The 20,097-nt window shown below is 39.8% G+C and overlaps 1 protein-coding gene across 1 annotated transcript in view; it reads right to left on the reverse strand.

Annotated features, from left to right (window-relative positions):
• Positions 1-864: 864 nt before the first annotated feature.
• Positions 865-20,097, reverse strand: part of DDX4 (DEAD-box helicase 4) — a gene marked incomplete at both ends in the record, with an annotated part of 34,229 nt that continues 14,996 nt past the window's right edge. Inside the window, 11 exons of the mRNA XM_080362517.1 lie at positions 865-945; positions 5,554-5,640; positions 5,792-6,062; positions 8,010-8,109; positions 8,878-9,023; positions 10,594-10,760; positions 11,817-11,946; positions 13,848-14,002; positions 15,195-15,347; positions 16,380-16,522; positions 18,243-18,311. Coding sequence (XP_080218643.1) covers positions 865-945; positions 5,554-5,640; positions 5,792-6,062; positions 8,010-8,109; positions 8,878-9,023; positions 10,594-10,760; positions 11,817-11,946; positions 13,848-14,002; positions 15,195-15,347; positions 16,380-16,522; positions 18,243-18,311 — 1,502 coding nt within the window. The remainder of the gene's footprint in view (positions 946-5,553; positions 5,641-5,791; positions 6,063-8,009; positions 8,110-8,877; positions 9,024-10,593; positions 10,761-11,816; positions 11,947-13,847; positions 14,003-15,194; positions 15,348-16,379; positions 16,523-18,242; positions 18,312-20,097) is intronic.

The raw sequence follows: 20,097 nt of genomic DNA on the forward strand, positions 1-20,097 counted from the left end.
ACTCTTCACAGCTTCTACAGATACAGGAAACTTTTTCTGGATATGAGCCACCAAGCTTGTTCTAAAGCAAACTCTTCCACAAGAGGTAACAGAAGAGTATTTCTGTCTGTCAAAGCGAAAAACGTTATACTGGAAGCAACACAGGGCTCCATCCTTCTCTGAAGACAGCTCTGTATGAACATTTCAACTAAGTTGTGAATGTAGCCACTGGCCTTTAGTTTCATATGGAGATGCACATGTTACATGCATGTCAAAATAATCCCAGTCCATGAAACTGCAGTGACCTCTGCTTTTTTGTATATCTGATGTAAAAACAACCATCAATACACACTCCTCAAGTTTTTATTAAGTAACTGTTTACAAGATGTTTAACAGATCCTTGAGACCAAGTCAGCTCATCACCAGATTAAAATTTTGTAACTGGCCTGTCACACAAAGGAATGAACATGAAGTTTAGATGATCCCTTTACATAAAGGTCTTTTCCAAACTAGGTCTTCAGAATACTATCTTCCTATTAAAAATTCTGATAACAAAGTAGTAAGTTCAAGGGATCTACTATTTTCCACTTTCAAAACCTTCACCTTTTTACAACATCATATTAGCCACCAAGCATTAAACACTTTGTGGAAGTTTCAACACTTAATACCTGAAGTGTTTCCTAAAAAATGCTTTTGACTTCCTACATCAAGTGACAATTGAGTTTATCATAACAGAATACAATATACATAGCTGAAAACTTCAGCATATGATACCAACTACTTCTTTAAACACGAAGTGTTCCATATTCAACAGTAAGAAACAATAAGTGCAACAGTACACTTAAAGGACAACAGAATACAATCTACTTTGGTAGTAAAGTAGTTTTAATCCCAGGACTCCAATTCAGTTGCAGAACAAGCCATCTTCATTCCTTCTGGGTTCACGTTGCCTCTGTTCCTGTAATTCTAGGAAAAAGAACAGGTACTAGTTTAGAGTCATTAACACTTCAATCATTTAAACAGTAAAATTCACTACAAAACAATTCTGGTGTTCTACTGCATGTCTTATTGTAATTTGGTCATATTTGAAAATAAATACAGAAGCACTCATCGTTAAACTTTTATACAACAGGTTTTCAGACCCCAGTGTGAAATTTAAGCACTTCAATCAACCTTGGATTTATCAGGTGTGAGAATAATCCTTCTCAGAGTTCAAATCCCAACTTCTTTTACCCAGCACAAAAAACATACAATTTCAGGGAAAAATTTCCTTCTCCATTTAATACTTCATAATGAACTTGCCAGAGGAGACAGAGGCAAAAATGTTGTTCAGTACCTCAGTTCTCTCCAAATCCATCATTAACAGTTTATGAGACTTGCTCATCAGTAATGACCTTGACCTGGGCCTCAGAAAGGCAGCAGACTTCCCTAAGAGGAGGGTCTGTCTGGCATACTGGGCCTTCTGCCCCCCTCAGAAGGGAGTCACCTACAACTGTAACCTGTCTTTCCTTCCTCATGGAGGTGATCATAATACAGGGGGCAGGCCTTTCTGACCCTGTCAACACCTCCAGTGTAAATGTACCTTCATTTTCCTCATCCACTGACTAGCCTTCCACATCTAGAGCCTCACACTTGTTGTACAAAGGCACCTGGGAGAACAAGGTCGCAAGGGGCTTTTACCTGCTGTCCTGAGTGTGGACACCCCCTTCCTTTCAGCTACTGCCTTCAGTTTGATGAGGGGGAAGATATAGGACCCCCTTGATCTCAGCTTTTTTCTGGTCACCATTCCTATTCTTGTCTCAGACTTGTGGAATGACGATCAGGCTTCCCTATCTACTCCTCAGACACCCTGATGCTTAACCCTTCTACTTCCTCTGTTAGCTCTGCCACCAGGCTGAGCAGGTCATCCACATAGTCACATCTCACACAGATGTCTCCACTGTCATCCCATAGCAGCAAGAGGCTCTGGCAGTCCCTGCAGCCTGAAGTCTGGACAGCTGCATGTTTCCATGGGAGCTCCATCTTGGTTGCTGCATCCTTCCTGGTGAGTGCATAGGACATAACTTTGTGCCAAGTCGATACCATAGCAAGGCTCCTTCTGGGAGGGTGCTACTCATCAATCAAACTAATGTCTTGAGCTGGTAGGGTGACTGTGGCCTCCCCGCATACCCTCCCACAAAAACTGCTGTGCCACACCCTGCTTGCCACCCTATTTGCAACACTCCTAGTGCTCCCTGGGCTGCTCTTTAAAGGCACAGGGGGTGGTCACCATTCCTCTGGCAATGCCCCTGAGTGATAAACATCTCCCACAAGAACTACCAGCTCCTGGTGGGTGTCTCTGTTGCCCTGGCATTTCCCTGACTCCAAAAAACCCTCTCTGCACCAAGATCTGCCACTCTGCTGCTGATTGGCTCAGCTCCAGAGCAGCTTCCCTTGACAACTGATTATAGTATGGAAAAAGATCATGAAAGGAAGGTCTGAGCTTGAACTCAAGCTTCAGACATTCTGTAAGCAGTGAGAGCAATTTTTTTGTTTGTGGTCTAAGGGAGTATTAACATTTGGAGTGCAACTGATATCACAGTATCACAGTATCACAGTATGTTCTGGATTGGAAGGGACCTCAAAAGATCATCTAGTCCAATCCCCCTGCTGGAGCAGGAACGCCTAAGTGAGGTTGCACAGGAACATGTCCAGGTGGGTCTTGAATGTCTCCAGAGAAGGAGACTCCACAACCCCCCTGGGCAGCCTGTTCCAGTGCTCTGTCACCCTCACTGAGAAGAAGTTTTTTCTCAAATTTAAGTGGAACCTCTTGTGTTCCAGCTTGATCCCATTGCCCCTTGTCCTATCATTGTTTGCCAACGAGAAGAGCCTGGCTCCATCCTCATGGCACTCACCTTTTATATATTTGTAAACATTAATAAGGTCACCCCTCAGTCTCCTCTTCTCCAAAATAAAGAGACCCAGCTCCCTCAGCCTTTCCTCATAAGGGAGGTGCTCCACTCCCTTAATCATCTTGGTTGCCCTACGCTGGACCCTCTCCAGCAGTTCCTTGTCCTTCTTGAACTGAGGGGCCCAGAACTGGACACAATATTCCAGATGGGGTCTCACCAGGGCAGAGTAGAGGGGAAGGAGGACCTCTCTTGATCTACTAACCACCCCCCTTCTAATACATCCCAGGATGCCATTGGCCTTCCTGGCCACAAGGGCACAGTGCTGGCTCATGGTCATCCTGTTGTCCACCAGGATCCCCAGGTCCCTTTCCCCTACACTGCTCTCTAATATGTAATTTCCCAACCTATACTGGAACCTGGGGTTGTTCCTGCCCAGATGCAGGACTCTACACTTTTCCTTGTTAAATTTCATTAGGTTATTCCCCGCCCAACTCTCCAGCCTGTCTAGGTCTCGCTGGATGGCAGCACAGCCTTCTGGCGTGTCAGCCACTCCTCCCAGCTTAGTGTCATCAGCAAACTTGCTGATAGTACACTCTATTCCCTCGTCTAAGTCGTTAATGAATATATTGAATAATACTGGCCCCAGTACTGACCCCTGAGGTACTCCACTAGATACTAGTCTCCAACTAGACTCCACACCATTGACCACCACTCTCTGGCTTCTCTCCTTAAGCCAGTTTGTAACCCACCTCACTACTCTATTGTCTAGACCACACCTCTGCAACTTAGCAACTAGGATGCTGTGGGAGACTGTGTCAAAGGCTTTACTGAAGTCAAGGTAGACCACATCCACGGCTCTGCCATCATCCATCCACCTTGTTACATTCTCATAAAAGGCTATGAGGTTGGTCAAGCATGACTTACCCTTGGTAAAGCCATGCTGACTGCCCCTAATAACCTTCTTATCCCTGATATGCCTTGAGATAGCACCAAGGATAAGTTGTTCCATTACTTTCCCAGGGACAGAGGTGAGGCTGACCGGTCTATAGTTACCCAGGTCCTCCTTCTTGCCCTTTTTGAAGATTGGAGTGACATTTGCTTTCCTCCAATCCTCGGGTATCTCTCTCGTTTCCCAAGACTTGGCAAAGATGATGGAGAGCGGTCCAGCAATGACCTCAGCCAGCTCCCTCAGCACCCGCGGATGCATCCCATCTGGACCCATGGATTTATGGATGTCCAGTCTATTTAATTGCTCCTTAACCCAGTCCTCATCAACTAAAGCAAGCTCCTCCATTGACCTGGCTTCATCTGGGGTCTCAGGGGTACAGGGCTCCCCAGGACAGCCTCCGGCAGAGTAGACAGAGACAAAGAAGGCATTCAGTAATTTTGCCTTCTCTGTATCTTCCGCCACCAGGGCACCCACCCCATTCCTCAGTGGGCCTACATTGCCTCTGGTATTAGTTTTATCCGCTATGTATTTGAAAAAGTTCTTTTTGCTGTCCTTGACCCCTCTCGCCAGCTGTAATTCTAAGGAGGCCTTGGCTATCCTAGCTGCCTTCCTACATCCTCTAACAGCAGCCTTATATTCTTCCCAAGTGGCCAGCCCCTGCTTCCATGACCTGTAAACTCTCCTCTTCTGCTTGAGCATACCCAATAGATTCCTATTCAACCACGCAGGCCTCCTGGCTCCCTTCCTTGACTTCCTACGTGTGGGGATGCTCTGATCCTGAGCGCAGAAGAAGCAATCTCTGAATGCAATCCAGCTCTCTTGGGCCCCTTTTCCTTCAAGCAGTCTTGCCCATGGGATTTCCCCCAGCAATTGCTTGAAAAGGCCAAAGTTAGCCCTGCTAAAGTCCAGGGTTGCAATTCTACTTGCTATTCTGTTCCTGCCACACAAGATGCTGAACTCCATCTCGTGGTCACTGTAACCCAGGCAGCCCTCAACCTTTACTGCTTCGACCAGACCCTCCTTGTTAGTGAGGATGAGATCCAGCAGTGCACCTCGATAAAGTTCTTATGGAAGCATGAGATGAAGGAAAAGCTTTTGATGAAAGTATTAAAATCCCAGTCAATAAGAGCCAGAAGTATCAAATACCAGACTAAAAAAAGATAATGATTTAAAGTAGAAGCAGTCACTAGTTTAGGATTGAAGTTCTACGCCTACAGAGCAGTTTGAGACCCATGCCACCTTGTCTAATTTATTCAAGCTGTAATTTTAATATGTGGTCTCAGCAACACTAAGATACCAAAAGTCTCTTTGTCAGCTATTAAGAACAATTTTACACAGATCAGATTAGGTCATTGATCTAGCTATAACCACCTGAAGTTTTTAGTCAAATGAGTTAATTGGTTGTGTAATTCATAACAAGCAGTGACTGTATAACTAACAACTGTTTGCTCCTAGCCTACATATGCAGTAGAGAAACTTCTACAATCACAACCTTTATGTTGGCACAAACCTCTGCTTTCACAGAATAATTCTTGACACTACAGATCAAGACTAATGCAGCTAGTAAGGCCACACTGTAAGAGCCCAAGTGAAGCAAATTGTCCCACCAAGATACAGGCACAGTTACAGTCATAGCAGTTTGTGCCATTACTCTGGATATATACTGCTAAACACACTTTTACACTGAGAGCAAGTTCTAAAAGCCAAGACTTTAAAGTTCATTTCCAAACTTACCTTTTGGTTATCAACTGATCTATAGTGTATTTCTCCTTGAGGGACAGAAGCAATTTCTTCCAACCAAACTGGAACTTCCTGTTGGGCCTACATAGTTAGAAGAGTGAATTAGAGACTTCGACTGCTTTACTAATTAATAGTAAGAGTTCTGTAACTGTACCAAGTAAGTAGTTGCTCAGTACATTGAAATGAAATATCAAAGAACAAAAAAAGTTAGGCACTAAGATTTTAAACTTACATCTGAAAGTACTTTAACTAGAGACTGTGCAAGATGGCCATCTGAACTTTTATCAAAGAAGCAAATGGCTTTGCCTGTATTTCCACAACGACCAGTTCGTCCAATTCGGTGTACATATTCTTCAATGGTAGAAGGAAGATCAAAATTAATAACATGTTGAACTTTTTCAATATCCAGACCTCTTGCTGCAACTGACGTTGCCACAAGAACCGGACATCTTCCAGAACGAAAATCCTGAAGAGCTACTTCTCTTTCTCTCTGTTCTCTGTCTCTACAAATGAAGTAACAATTAGAATAGATGTCTCAAAAAAATCTGCAGCACCTCTAAGATACAACTTAAAAGGTCATGATTCACAGACAAAAGTAGTTCTTAGGAAAAAAAAAAAAGTGAAACAAAAAAACCCCACAGGCAAAACAAAACCACAAGCAACCAAACAAAAAACACCCCATCAGCAAAACACCAAACCCAAAAAACCCAAACCCACAACACTAAAACCACATAGACTATCAGTTCAGGTTTTCTGAATTTTTAACTGATTAAAAGTAAGACACAACAACTATTTTAAATTAAGTCTCTCTAGAAAAAAATTTTTTAAAGAATCAGAGCCAGTCACGTCTCAAACGCACTGCCTCTTTAAGAAGATCCACTTGCTTAACTGTTTGTTTCTTCACGCCATAGTCAGAAGTGCTTTACCTACTGATGTGTAGCAGGGAAACAGAGTAACAAAGATGAAGTCTACCTAGACTCCTACATAAGCCATTTCTCAGACATACTAGCAAGTGTGGCCAGCCAACAGTACAGAACTTGCCTTCTGTTTGTCATCACAAGAAAAACTACATTTGCTCTGAGGTTTGCATTTTTGAGGAGTATTTACAGATTATCCAGCATTTAAATGCAGCAGGTCAGAGTTTAACTCATGTTCTTTGTTGTCCAAATTATAGAACAAATTAGAAACCTGAAAAACAGCGCTCTTTTCAATCTAACATGGGACATTTAGTGAAGTCTAGTACAACCACCATTCCAGAGAAGAGCAACTATGCTAACTAACTTCAACTCAAAAAACTCAAATGAATCAGAAATCAGTAACATTAACAACAATTTAGCAGCTTCCATGAAACCATTTATTCTCTTGTAAATATACCTTAACACACAGTGCAATAATTCTACAGAAATGTGTTAAGAACCTCCTCCTACACAAGACAACTTGGGGACAGCAATTCAGATTAGCCAAGAATAGAAGGCCAGTTGTTCTCAAGAAGACCCTTCACACCCCTGTAAAACTGATAAGGCAAACATCTTCTATCTGTGTACTAAGATTATTTTAACCCATCTACAACCTTGATATTTGATATGTCTGTCAGAACAATGCCCAAAACATTATTTTACTGGCAAGAATTCAAGCCACTTCCTCCTATTACAAGATGAAAAATATTGCAAAATAACATTTTCAATGTGCTGCAGTTCACTAGGAATCTTAAGATTCAGTTTGTCATCCTACATTTTCATCTATAAACAAATACCACAGAACTACATTCCAGCTCATTATGTGAAAGACAGACTACCTTTTTAGACAGTTCCTAATTCCAGGTCCAAACCTATTTCACCACGTTTCTCAGCATTTGTTTCGTTATCTAACACTACAGAGTGGACTACAAATACAACTTAAAACATCTTCTCTTTGGATTAATCTCCATCCAAACGCTATGTCCATTACCACATCAAGCAGGCAGAAATGACAGCATCAGAAATTGGTATGGTGCACAACTCACCTTACACACTTACTCAAAGTGACAAGATAGAGTGAAAGGTTCACAAATGCCACCTGAATTTACAAATATCATCTCCAGTAACACCAAAATGCATGGCTTTCCTCACACAAATAATTCCAACAACTACAAGTAAACAATACACAATACTACTGAATTATATACTTTTTTTTTCTTTTTTCAGAGTAGGTATAATATTCTCCAGGTCACAGACAGCATGCGAAGTGTAGTCAATCAGAAAGATGTAAACTCAAAGATTCTGAGAACCGGCCTTCATAAATGCTACATTCTCAATGCAGAAGAGCTGCTAATGATTACAAGGCTAGCTGAAACAAGAAAAGTTAAGTCACACAGATATGGGGAAACATAAAATCTCAATAAAATCTTCTCCTGACACACAGTATTGAGTGACTTGCACTTATTACCTGACTTGCACTCAAAAAATACTTACCCATGGATACTCGTGGCTGCTATTTTTTCTTGACAAAGAAAGGCTGCAATGTAGTCTGCTTTTTTCTTTTTGTCCACAAACACCATGGTTCGTTCCTGACCTATGTTAAACAAGAGTTCAGATGCACTGCAGTTTAAGCCTGATGAATTTTCATTATTCATTGTTGCAGTTACTTATAAAAACACCTAATATCAGAACGGGTTTTAAATAAAGTCTTTAAGGTACGACTGATTTCTTGCCTCTGTTCAATTAATTAAATTCAATTAATCTACTTCTAGATCAACACAGAAACCTAGGTGAGAACAAGTACATTGTATTTTCTCCTTAATAAAAGGAGGAAATTAATATTGTTCTCTGTGATAAGTATACAATCACCTTCTACAGCATGTGGCTAAGAGTTGCACACCATTCTGAGCACTGAACAGCAAGATACACAGACCATTTTTGAATTCCAAACTCCTTTCCAGTTTTCAGCATTAAACTTCAGATACATTTAGAGCAAAAATGGAAAAATCCCAACCATTAACAAAATATAGGCCCAAACATTCACATAAGTTTAATACACCTATAGACGCTAAAGTATTTTAATTGACCACATGAAGAACCTAACCATTTGGGAAGCTTGTCTGCTAGTACTTGGAGACGAGACCTTGATGGATAGCTTTAACACAAATAAGCCTAAAAAAACACAGATCTCCTGGAGGTCTGCTTCAAGCTTCAATCAGTAGTCTTGTAAAGCATGTAACACACACAATAGAATGAAATCGTGACTCCATCAATAGCAAGAGCACAACCCCCCCAAATGGTTGTTTTTAATCACAATCAGTTTAGTCTCCCCTGGAAAACAATTAGGAATAAGGAAAGTTACCTGTGCTTTGTAGAATTTCTATCAGTTTATCCCTCTTGGAATACTGAGGAACCTGAAGAACAATTTGCTGAACATCACTGCAGGCTCCACCCACATGTCCAACAACAACAAATAAATAATCAGTTTTCAAAAATTCACGAGCCAGCCTTGAAAAGAAACAAAATTGAGCAACTTTACATCTATTATGTAATGTAAAAACATTACATCTTTTGCTTTAAGATCAAGTAATTTTGTTTATACTTGTGTAAGACTCACAACAAATACTTGTATAATTCCTCACAAGGTAGAGGATATAAGTAGTCATACACATTTTTTAAAAACGTAAATGAGTCTATATTATTCTCCAGACAGCTGTACAAAAAAAACTTGATCAATAAGAAGGTACACAGACTGATTACAACCCTGCAGCTTCTTGTAAGACAAACTCCACACTTTCTAGCCATTTCAGAAAGAGTTCCACATATATGCTTGTAATGTAATTCCTTACTGACATATGTGCTCACAGAACCATTCTCAGGGCGCTATTTCACCACTAGGGGGAGGGACAGGGAAGAATCCTACACAGGCCAGAATTCAAAACAGGCATCCAAAAGTCAACACTATCCTTTTTGACTGTTCAACAAAAGCACTGCTTAAAAATGCAGTTTGTTATGTGACATCTATTTACCAGTTGTCATAGGCAAAAGTCAAGTTTTGTTCAGACAGTGCACCTTTTCAGTTCTCTTTACATAAGTGATCTTATCTGAGACAAACTTGCCAAAATGGGTAATTCCTTGGAATGCCCCATAATACTCCAGGGTATTAATAAACTGCATTAACTTATCAATACACAAGTTTGCTTCATGTCTGCTTCCACAGAGCAGCTTCCACTACACTGAAAGTCATGGTAAATAAGTCAACCTTTAACTGAAAACAAGTAATATCAAGTTTAAGAACAAATTTCTAAAAAATAAGTCTTAAAAATGTTCAAGGACTGCCTTAAGGACCTGAATCTCCTACCTGATTTGTACAAGTAATTGCCACTGAAAAGGTGCTTTTCATACTAAATGGAAGTTACATTTATTAATAAATGTGTTTGGTCTTAAGATCTGACTAGTTTAAGATCTCACATAGAGATATAGTCCTAAATTGAAAGTAAAGGGCAAGTTTAAACTGTGTAAATGGAACAAAAGAACACAAACCACAAGAGGAGAAAAGAAAAAATAATTTTTAATGGGAGACATAAAGCCCCAAATGCTAATAACAAAACCAAATGGCACTTACGCAGGCAAATAAGGATCATACATCAGAAAGGCTGGTACACTGAGCAATAATTGAGATGTCTGGTCATATTATGTTCTAATGCCAAAGACAGCAGTACCAGTGCTGTCTGTGAAACAGCCAAGACCACTGAGCTTCCACATGTGTGATGGAGGACAAGAAAAAAAAATAGGGGCACTGAGAGGACTTCTGCAGAAGTAGAATTTAAAAGCCTTCAGACAAACTTTGCAAATTGCTTTGTAGTTCCCAACTTAAAACAGTTAATCTACGCAAGTTACTAGAAGTGCAGTTACCTGAACAAAATGGGAACTCTTCAGCAAGAAGTGTTACCATAACTTTTTCAGTATCTTCTAGCAAGGTAAGCTTTTAAAAGTAAAGAGTGTCCTTAAGAATTCTCAGACATTTAGCTCTATACAAGTACATCTTCAGATATATTTTTGGTTTTACTTTACTCACCTTTGAACTTCTTCAGGGAAAGTGGCACTAAACATTAGTGTTTGACGTTGATCTTTTGGTGGCATGCTTGGGTAAGAAATCAGCTTCTTCATATCCGACCCAAAACCCATATCAAGCATGCGGTCTGCTTCATCTAGCACCAAATATTTCACATTATGCAAAGCAATCTGCAAATATTTCAGTGAAAGAAAAATTGTATTGGTTCAATGGCAGTATACACTTCTAATTGCCACAATCCACCTTTTATTTATTTCTGGTAGAAGTTAATTATTCACAAATAAAAGCCTATGTGCCTTATGTTTTACTTGCATCTAAACCTTTATTTAACATTTTAATCTGCACTAATTCTAATAGTATGTGTACACTGAAGTGCTTCAGAACTTTGTTCAGCAATATAAACCAAGACAGAGCCCATAGATTGACTACTGCTTAGCACATGTCTTTTGAAATTATGCCTGGGTTTTAGAAAGGTTCTCTCATATAACATACACGCATTCTCAAAAAACTCCTTGCTCTGAAAAAAATGTCAGGAAGCATTAAGGACATTACAACTTTTCTGTTGCTGACAACGACTGTCATTTTGACTAGAAGCCTGATATCTGCAGAAAGCCAATCTCCAGTTTATTACCAAGAAGTGTTTTTCCAAATTTCATTTGTCCAGTGCAAGATCACTGAGCCACCATTATAGTACGTATCAATTTCAATTTGAAGTTAAAATGGCTGGAAAAATAAAAATTCAAATACAATATTACACCTGGAAGTTTTTTTTTATTTTACTAAAATTAATACTAAGACATTCAAAGATTTAATATTGGCATAGTTCCAGACCGAGAACAGCTATTATAGCAAAACTAACAGAACACCAAGTGAAAATCTGCTTTGGCATTTCCCATGAGAACTAAGAGAAGGTGTTCCATGTATTTGAACTGTAAAATTTAATTGCCAAGAACACTGTAGCCAGTTTGACTCAGACCGATATTTTCCAGTGGGCCCTGAAAAGGACTGAAGAGATCTGGATTCCTGCTACTCTTTCAAAAACCTCACAGTATTTAAATATTCCAAGAAAAGCCCACTTGTATTCTAAGTGCGTGCTTGTACAATGGCAGCATACTAACTGGTTTTCGTGGCCCTAGTTTTTACCTCTATTGAATGTGAAGAACAAGAACCAGTATGCAAAAAAGCAAAATCATTTAGGGAATTCAGATTAAGCTTTGAGATCTTACCTTTTCTCTTCCAATGATGTCTAGAAGCCTTCCTGGAGTGGCACATAGTATATTACAGCCTTGCATTACCTGACGAATTGAGTGGCCTGTTTGTGTACCTCCATAGATCACAACAGGCCTTATACAAGTTCTATTATATAGAAAAAGATTTGGATTAACTATGGAAGTATACAGTGTTGTTTCATGAAAATGTGAAAAAATAAGCAGATCCACCAGCAAGTTAGAGTGGTTCAAATTCCCTCACCATACAGCACAGCTTATAACCAAAGGCAGAACCCAAGACCAGAAACTGATGCATCATAAGCTCAGAGTTCTTATTCATACTACATAAGAGGCTGCATCTGTCACTTGAAAGAACACTTTACTTTCACTCTTCCTTCTCCCTTAAACTGAAAGTTACTGGCAGTAAGAGCCAAAATAGCATTAGACATTGTCACCTCTTAAACTGCATACTTAGAAAAAGCAGAAATATCAAATATATGCCTTTAGAGCTTCAGAAATAATCTTTCCACACCCTGAAAGGACAGTACCAAAAAAAACCCCACATGTAGATCTTTGCAAAGCAACTAATCACACTGGCCATGCAGTGCACCACTCAAGCATTAGACTGCAAACTCACTTAAATAATAAACTACTTAGTGTTCCTCCTACAAAGGTTTTGATTACATCTACTGATTAGAAGCACATCAGATATTCTTCTGTAGAAAACCACCTCTATGAGCAATAACTACCTTACAAAGCTGAAGGGTTAAGTTTACAAGCTTATCTTTACAAACTCCTGCTAAGGCTTTCACATGCACACAATGAGTATTTTAATATTGAAGTTGTCCGTTCTTGAAGACACTAATTCTACTTCATATGCAACAGTGAATCAAAAACCTGCTAAATTTTTACCAGGTTTACTTTAAACTTTTCAGAAAGCTTTAGTCAACAATAGAAACAGGCTGGACACATAACATTAACATTTATCTGCTATCAATTAATATACATACTTCACATTCCTGATTTTAAATGAACCAGAGAGTTTAAGAATATTGTGAATATGAACTAAGCATTAGACATGCAGCTCTTCAGAGGGAACAGATTCATACCCTGGTATTGTTTAACTTCCCCCCAAATGTAGGTTACCTTGCTTTTACCACAGCGCAGTATAACAGAAGTTTTCTAAAATCAAAAGCTATTTTACTGTTAAATAATCGGTATCTAATTTAAAATAGTATAATTAATGCAACTAGGTAGACAGAACAGTTTTAGAGATTAAGAACCTATTCTTAGTAACATGCTTAGTAAGTAAATATGCAAACATGATGGTACTTCCCAAAAGCAGATACAGCCTCCAAGCATAAGTTTACTCAAATGAGCAAAGGCAAGTCTAAAATAACCCAACAGATTTTGCATTGATGATGTTCTCTCCATTCCACTTCCTAACAGTAACAAGCAGTTAAGAAACAACAGATTTAATTCTCCTCCGGTGCATTTGGTGAAACCTATCAATTAACAGCAGAAATATCACTGGCAAACTAGTACAACTGTACTCTCAGGCAACATCAAGGGCTACATGATGAGCCTAGACCTGCTGGGGGTTTTTTATGAAAAAGCAGAACTAGAAGAGCTTGTTTCTGTCCAGAACCAGAAGCACTGTGAAGTATGGAATTATTAGAAAGCAGGACTGAAAGTTAACTAAAAACACCTAACACATACCTTTGTTTTTGTCCAGATGAAGATAAAAACAAGTATAAATTACGTAAGACAAGCTAAGTTTAAATTACTTAAGAAATTTCATTTCTCATTAGTAAAGATGATGTGACACTAGTACTTATCTCTTCAAGCTGGAGTAAGTCTCTCCCCTCCTGCCCCAAAGTATAAGCAAGATTGGGAGTTTAAATACCTAGTCATATAGTAAGAAACATGCTAGCCAGTATTACCATCTAAATTCCAGTGTAAAATTTTTGAAAGAATTCATGAAAAAATAAAGTGCTGACAATTCAGACAAAGTAATAATCAATAACAGACAACAGTGTGAAAGCTTACCCATACACAAATTTTCTTGCTTCTAGGAAGATCTGGTTTATCAATTCTCTAGTTGGGGCAACAATGATACATTCTGGTTCTTGTTGCTCTTTAAAGCTAGTGGCAGTTATGCCATCTCTCATCATGTGGGCCACAATTGGTAGAAGAAAAGCTGCCTAAAAAGAGCATTGGTATTTATGTTCTTTAGTCTTAAAGCTTTCATCAGTCACAGTAAAAGTTGAGAGCCAATCTTGTAGCTAAAATGATACAGCACACTACCAACTTCAAGGAAATGAGACTGCAAAAAGAATTACCTAAATGCATGACAGAATATTCAAGCTTCATTCTCCTTGTTCAAGAACCATGAAAATCTCTGGATGTTAAGAGTCTAATAATGCAGGAACACAGTCACGCACTAATTTCTGGGTTCTTTGGGCAGTTCCATACATCATGTTGACATACATTGACAATTACATATCCCAAGATCAAACACCCTCCTTAATATTTATTTACAAGCTTTACATTAGTAGATCTGTAAGATGACCATGTATCACCATTCTCTGAACTACTGTAATAGCAGATCAGTTTGCAATACAGCTGCACCAGCACCCTTACTCCCATGTAAGACTAGTTACCACCAAAACAGAATTTGTACAGCAGTTCTAAAAGCATTCAGAATATAGATAGCATAAGCTTTGGACATTCCCCCACCCCCAACAGAAAAGGGTTTTCAAAACAAGTAACTAATAAACTACATAACAAAGCAAAAATTCCATACTATACTGAATGGCAAAAAGCTATACTTTCTGTCCAAACAGTCTCATACAGAGCTGTCAGCAGTTAGATTTGGGTATACTGGACAGTTTAACAAGCTGAGACAGCTGTCAATATCAACCATCAACACTGCTTCAAGATTAATACTGAATCTCCTAAAACTAGAACAGTGCAGATCAGACTTCACCAAAGCAAGGATGACAACCAGCACGCTACACTTTAACAATCTGCCATAAGTTAAAAAATAAACAACACATCCAAAAAAACCTCAAAACAAAAACCACAAGAAATAAAGCACATATACCAACACACACACACACACACACACACACTCCCAAAACTTCAACTGCAGAGTGTTTTTTCCTCATCAGCAGTTTCTATGACTGCCTGTACTTCTCAATCTGTATCTGTAGCCCTGAACATTGGCCTGGTGTACCATGACACTATACACCTGCTGTTGCAGCACAAGCCATATTGTTAAGACAACAAGCTGTGAAGCATTTATTATAACCTTAATTTGGGAGACTGGGGCGTCTACTCAGAAGCTCCAGGTCACACACTTCCAGTAGTATGAACACTACACAAAATGCTTACAGTTTTTCCTGATCCTGTATGGGCACATGCCATTAAATCCCGTCCTGCCAGTATAACAGGAATGCTGTACTTCTGTACTGGAGTAAGTTTAGAGTACCCAGCTTTAGCAATGTTCTTGTTTAAAGTATGACAGAGGTTAGCATCTTCAAAAGCCTGTAAGAGAAGAAAATTTTTAACAGTACACAACCACGCAAGTTTAAAAACTGAGACACTTACCATAGAATACTGCCACACTAAAAAGTCATCTCTCACCAATCATCTAGATTGTCAGGGTCCTTACAGGTAAAAGGCCTAAAGGTTTCTTCAACCTGCTCATGCCATGCAAATGAAGTTGTCTGTAGGACAGTGAAGGCCTTCATCTATCCTTACAAGCTTTAAGAGAAAACTGCTCAGAGGCCATACATCTGGATTCAAGCAGGTAAACTCACATCATGGTATGCTATGAAAACAAACTCACTCCCAGTTTTCCTTTCACACAGAAGATACAGTTTCTATCCCATAACTAATAAGAAAAGCTAAAGCAACACCCCTATGCAGGACTAGAAAGTATCATACATGACAAAAATCAGATTAACTTCTGTGAGAAAACCTTTCAGAAGACGAATGGGGAAAAAAAAGCTCTGCGTCTTCTCTCTCAACACAAGTGCTACTACCCCCTTCACACTTCTTCCTCATTCTTCTAAGAGCTTAAAAAAAAACATTAGCCACCTGGTATTGAGTAGAAGCAAAGTTATCTATTACTTTTAAACAGTTAAGAGCAGCCACAAAAAACAGGGCTAAAAATTACTTCAAGAATTTCATGAAAACTATTCCAATAAGTGTTAATTTACATTGTTTAAAGAGCTCCCAGTAACAGACTTCAAGATGACTTCACCAACCTTCCCAGAAACTGCTGCCAAAGAACTATTTCTTTCAAGATCTAAACTGATATTTTTCTGCAATTTAAATATTATACTTCCTGTCCCTCCAGTGTTCCTTTCTCTGGAACATTCCTGCAGTTTGTCAGTATCATTGTGAATTCAAATTGTACCTTTCAAATAGGCAGCATTTACTTCCTAAACGGTATTACCTGCAAGTTTCAAAATCTTTATTAAGATTTTAATTAGCAGTGAATATTAGACAGTATACATCCTTGCAGAATCACTATAAACACGAACCCTGAGATACTACAATGAGTCCACTAACCAGTATTGGTGCTGGAGGGTCAAGTCCTGACACTTCAACAACATTGTCATCATACTTGTCAAAATTGATTCCCGTCTGATAACGTGCAAAGATGGCTTGCTCATCCTCAGGTGGAGGAGGTGGAATGTAAGTCACCTTGGGACCTTAAGAACACAACCAATCAAGTTCATGAACAGTATAAAGAAAACTATAACTATTTTATGTATGGAGCTACTACAATTAAGTTCAGTGGGATATCATTCACACTTCGACTTTTCAGGAAGGCAAGAAATTTCATAAGTGAGTTCTATTAGAACTTAGTTTTACAATACTAGACATAAAACCTCACAAATTAAGTCAGACATTTGTAAAGCATTCTTGTCTTACACACTTGCTCAAGGACATCACTTCGAGCTTCTCACAAAAATTGAATCAAGCTCTACCACCATGCAAAAAAACCAATTCTACCACAAAAAACCTCATTACACTATAAATTATCCTATTCTATCATGATTAATTAATACACAAGGATAAAAGTGATCTGCTCATGGTAGTACACTTACAGTTTTGCACTCCTTAATGTATTTTTCAACCTAATAAACTCAGAGGTATAAAGTTAATTATTTGGTGCTCACTAAAAGGTTAGCAGTAGAAGCCATTTCACAGGAACCTCAAATGAAGAAGGATCAGGAAAGAAAATTATTCATATATAAGTCAGGAGTTCACTATTCGTCTTCTTGCGTTTCAAGAGTAAGAGAAAGACAAAATAAAGCTAAAGTCACTTGCAAAAAACATTGCAGGTAAGTAAATATTCTAATAGATTGTCCTAACTGACACTTTCAGAAACTCATCATTACTTTCAGAAACTCATCATTCATCACACACTTCAACCTGATGTCCTGCACATATAAATCATGACATTTACTTACTAACCAGCACCCAGTAAAACACAAACCTGTTTTCCAGAAATAGTATCACAGGTGCTATAGCAACTGAAACTGAGAATCTACTGTTCCTTCATAGTTATGTGCACATACGCAGGCACGTCGCAAGAAGAGCCAGAAGCCACGAATGCATTGCGAAGAGCAAGTTTTATTTTAGTTACCTCTCTACTAGGGGATCTCCGAAGCCACACTTGAGCTCCCATGCAGAGGTGACACCAGCAGAGAGACAGGCGCTGGTAAGTTCAGCCCTGCTGGAAGATCACTGGGCCTGCTAAGCTCACCTGTATTTCAAGGCTTCAGGCAGGTGCAGCCTCCCGCTCTTTCTCACAACAAAGCAGGAATCTCAGACATAGTGATAACATGCCTAGAGTTTCTCACAGGCCTATGTTATCTAACACAGAAGTTCTACTTATCAAGCACACGAGGTCAGTAAAACAACGAGTGTGAGGTATGTGCTTTTTCTACAGACAAATGTAAATACGCTCAAGGGACTTGCACCTAACTAATCTCCTCACCAAATCTTCCGCTATGTCCCCATACAATGGTTTGCTTTACTATCATTACTTAGATGCCTACACTATTGCCAATTAAGTTCTCTAACACTTGTGTCTCAAGTAGATGAGTTTAACTATCAGAAAGACAAAAACAACCAGCGCAGGAATTCTACAGGAGTCCATTCCAAAAACTTAGTCTTTATTTATGCGATAACATCCACAGTGTTTCCTAGTAATTTAAAGATGAACAAAGTTTAAACATACTGAGTTTAACAGCATTTGCTTGGCAACTCATGTTCCATGGATGGTTTTGAGATGGTTATGCATTTACCCATATCACTACCTTGCTTTTTACTTAAAGTTACTGGAAGGAATTGGGTAAGACAATGTTATTTGAGTAAAGAGCAAATTAAAACTGGCATGTTACTTGTGCAGAAGCTACTTACCTTTTTCAGAACCTATTTCTTCACTTTCTTTGGAAGCAGCTGTTAAAGGAAGCATTCCAAAGTTAATTGCTTTTAGGAAAACAAGGTTCATTTGAGAAAACAACTAAATGAAAACCTTAACAAAAAATTCCTAGAGGCACTTGGAAAACTCAGAGGGTCGTGATATGGTTGGTAGAATGAGTGGGAACATTTAGGTCACCAGTGAAAGCCAGAAGACAAAGGTCCCATATTTGTGTTTCAAATGGCAGAAAGAGAAGATGTCAGATAATCAACCTTAGCAGGACCTCACAGTCACAACATGAAGGAATTAAACCCAGCATCTTGTTGAAGGACTTAAACCAGATCACTTCCTTACTTGATTTGTAGTTAAGTCCTCTATCATCAAATCAAATGTAATCAACCCAGATTATGAGATAACCATCACAAAATGTCTAGGTAAAGCAAGTTATATCTTTAAATAGAACCAAGAAAAATGACCTCTTCTAAATCCACCATATGCTTTGCAGGGGCAGATACAGTTACATACACTCACTTGAGATCAATCATGAGCAATAGAATGTCAGTTTTATAACCTTGTTTTGTTACTCCTGAAGTTTTTCCCCCAAACTGATAAACAGAATCACAGAGTCGACTGGGCTGGAAAAGACCTCAGAGATCATCAAGTCCAACCCTTGGTCCAACTCTAGTCTGTTTACTAGATCATGGCACTAAGTGCCATGTCCAACCTCAGTTTAAAAACCAGGGATGGCGAGTCCACCATCTCCCTGGGCAGGCCGTTCCAATGCCTGACCACTCTCTCCGTAAAGAATTTCTTTCTAATATCCAGCCTAAATTTCCCCTGCCAGAGTTTAAGCCCATGCCCCCTTGTCCTGTTGCTGACTGCCTGGGAGAAGAGACCAATCCCCACCTGGCTATAACTTCCCTTCAGGTAGTTATAGAGAGTGATGAGGTCACCTCTAAGCCTCCTCTTCTCCAGACTAAACAACCCCAGCTCCCTCAGCCTCTCCCCATAGGTCTTATGTTCAAGTCCCTTCACTAGTCGTGTTGCTCTTCTCTGGACCCGCTCCAGCACTTCAATGTCTTTCCTGAACTGAGGGGCCCAGAACTGAACACAGTACTCCAGGTGTGGCCTCACCAATGCAGAGTACAGGGGAAGGATCACTTCCCTTGTCCTGCTGACCACGCTATTTTCGATACAGGACAGGATCCCATTGGCCTTCTTGGCCACCTGGGCACACTGATGGCTCATGTTGAGCTTCCTGTCAATTAGTACCCCCAGGTCCCTTTCTGTCTGACTGCTCTCCAGCCACTCTGCGCCCAGCCTGTAGCGCTGCAGGAGGTTGTTGTGACCAAAGTGCAGCACCCGGCACTTGGCCTTATTGAACTTCATCCCATTGGAATCAGCCCATTTTTCCAGTCTATCCAGATCCCTCTGCAGAGCCCTCCTGCCTTCTAGCAGGTCGACACTCCCTCCCAAGTTGGTGTCATCAGCAAACTTGCTGATGATGGTCTCAATCCCCTCATCTAAATCGTCAATAAAGATGTTAAACAGGACTGGACCCAACACTGACCCCTGGGGAACACCACTAGTGACTGGCCGCCAGCTAGATGCGGCCCCATTCACCAGCACTCTCCGGGCCCGGCCCTCCAGCCAGTTCTTAACCCAGCAGAGAGTACACTTGTCCAAGCCACGGGCTACCAGCTTTTGCAGGAGTATATTATGGGAGACAGTGTCAAAGGCTTTGCTGAAGTCCAGATAGACCACATCTACAGCTTTCCCCTCATCCACCAGGTGAGTCACCTGATCATAAAAGGAGATCAGGTTGGTCAGACAGGACCTGCCCCTCCTAAACCC

The sequence above is a fragment of the Nesoenas mayeri genome, assembly GCF_963082525.1.
Source record: "Nesoenas mayeri genome assembly, chromosome: Z".
In the NCBI taxonomy this organism is placed as follows: Eukaryota; Metazoa; Chordata; class Aves; order Columbiformes; family Columbidae; genus Nesoenas; species Nesoenas mayeri.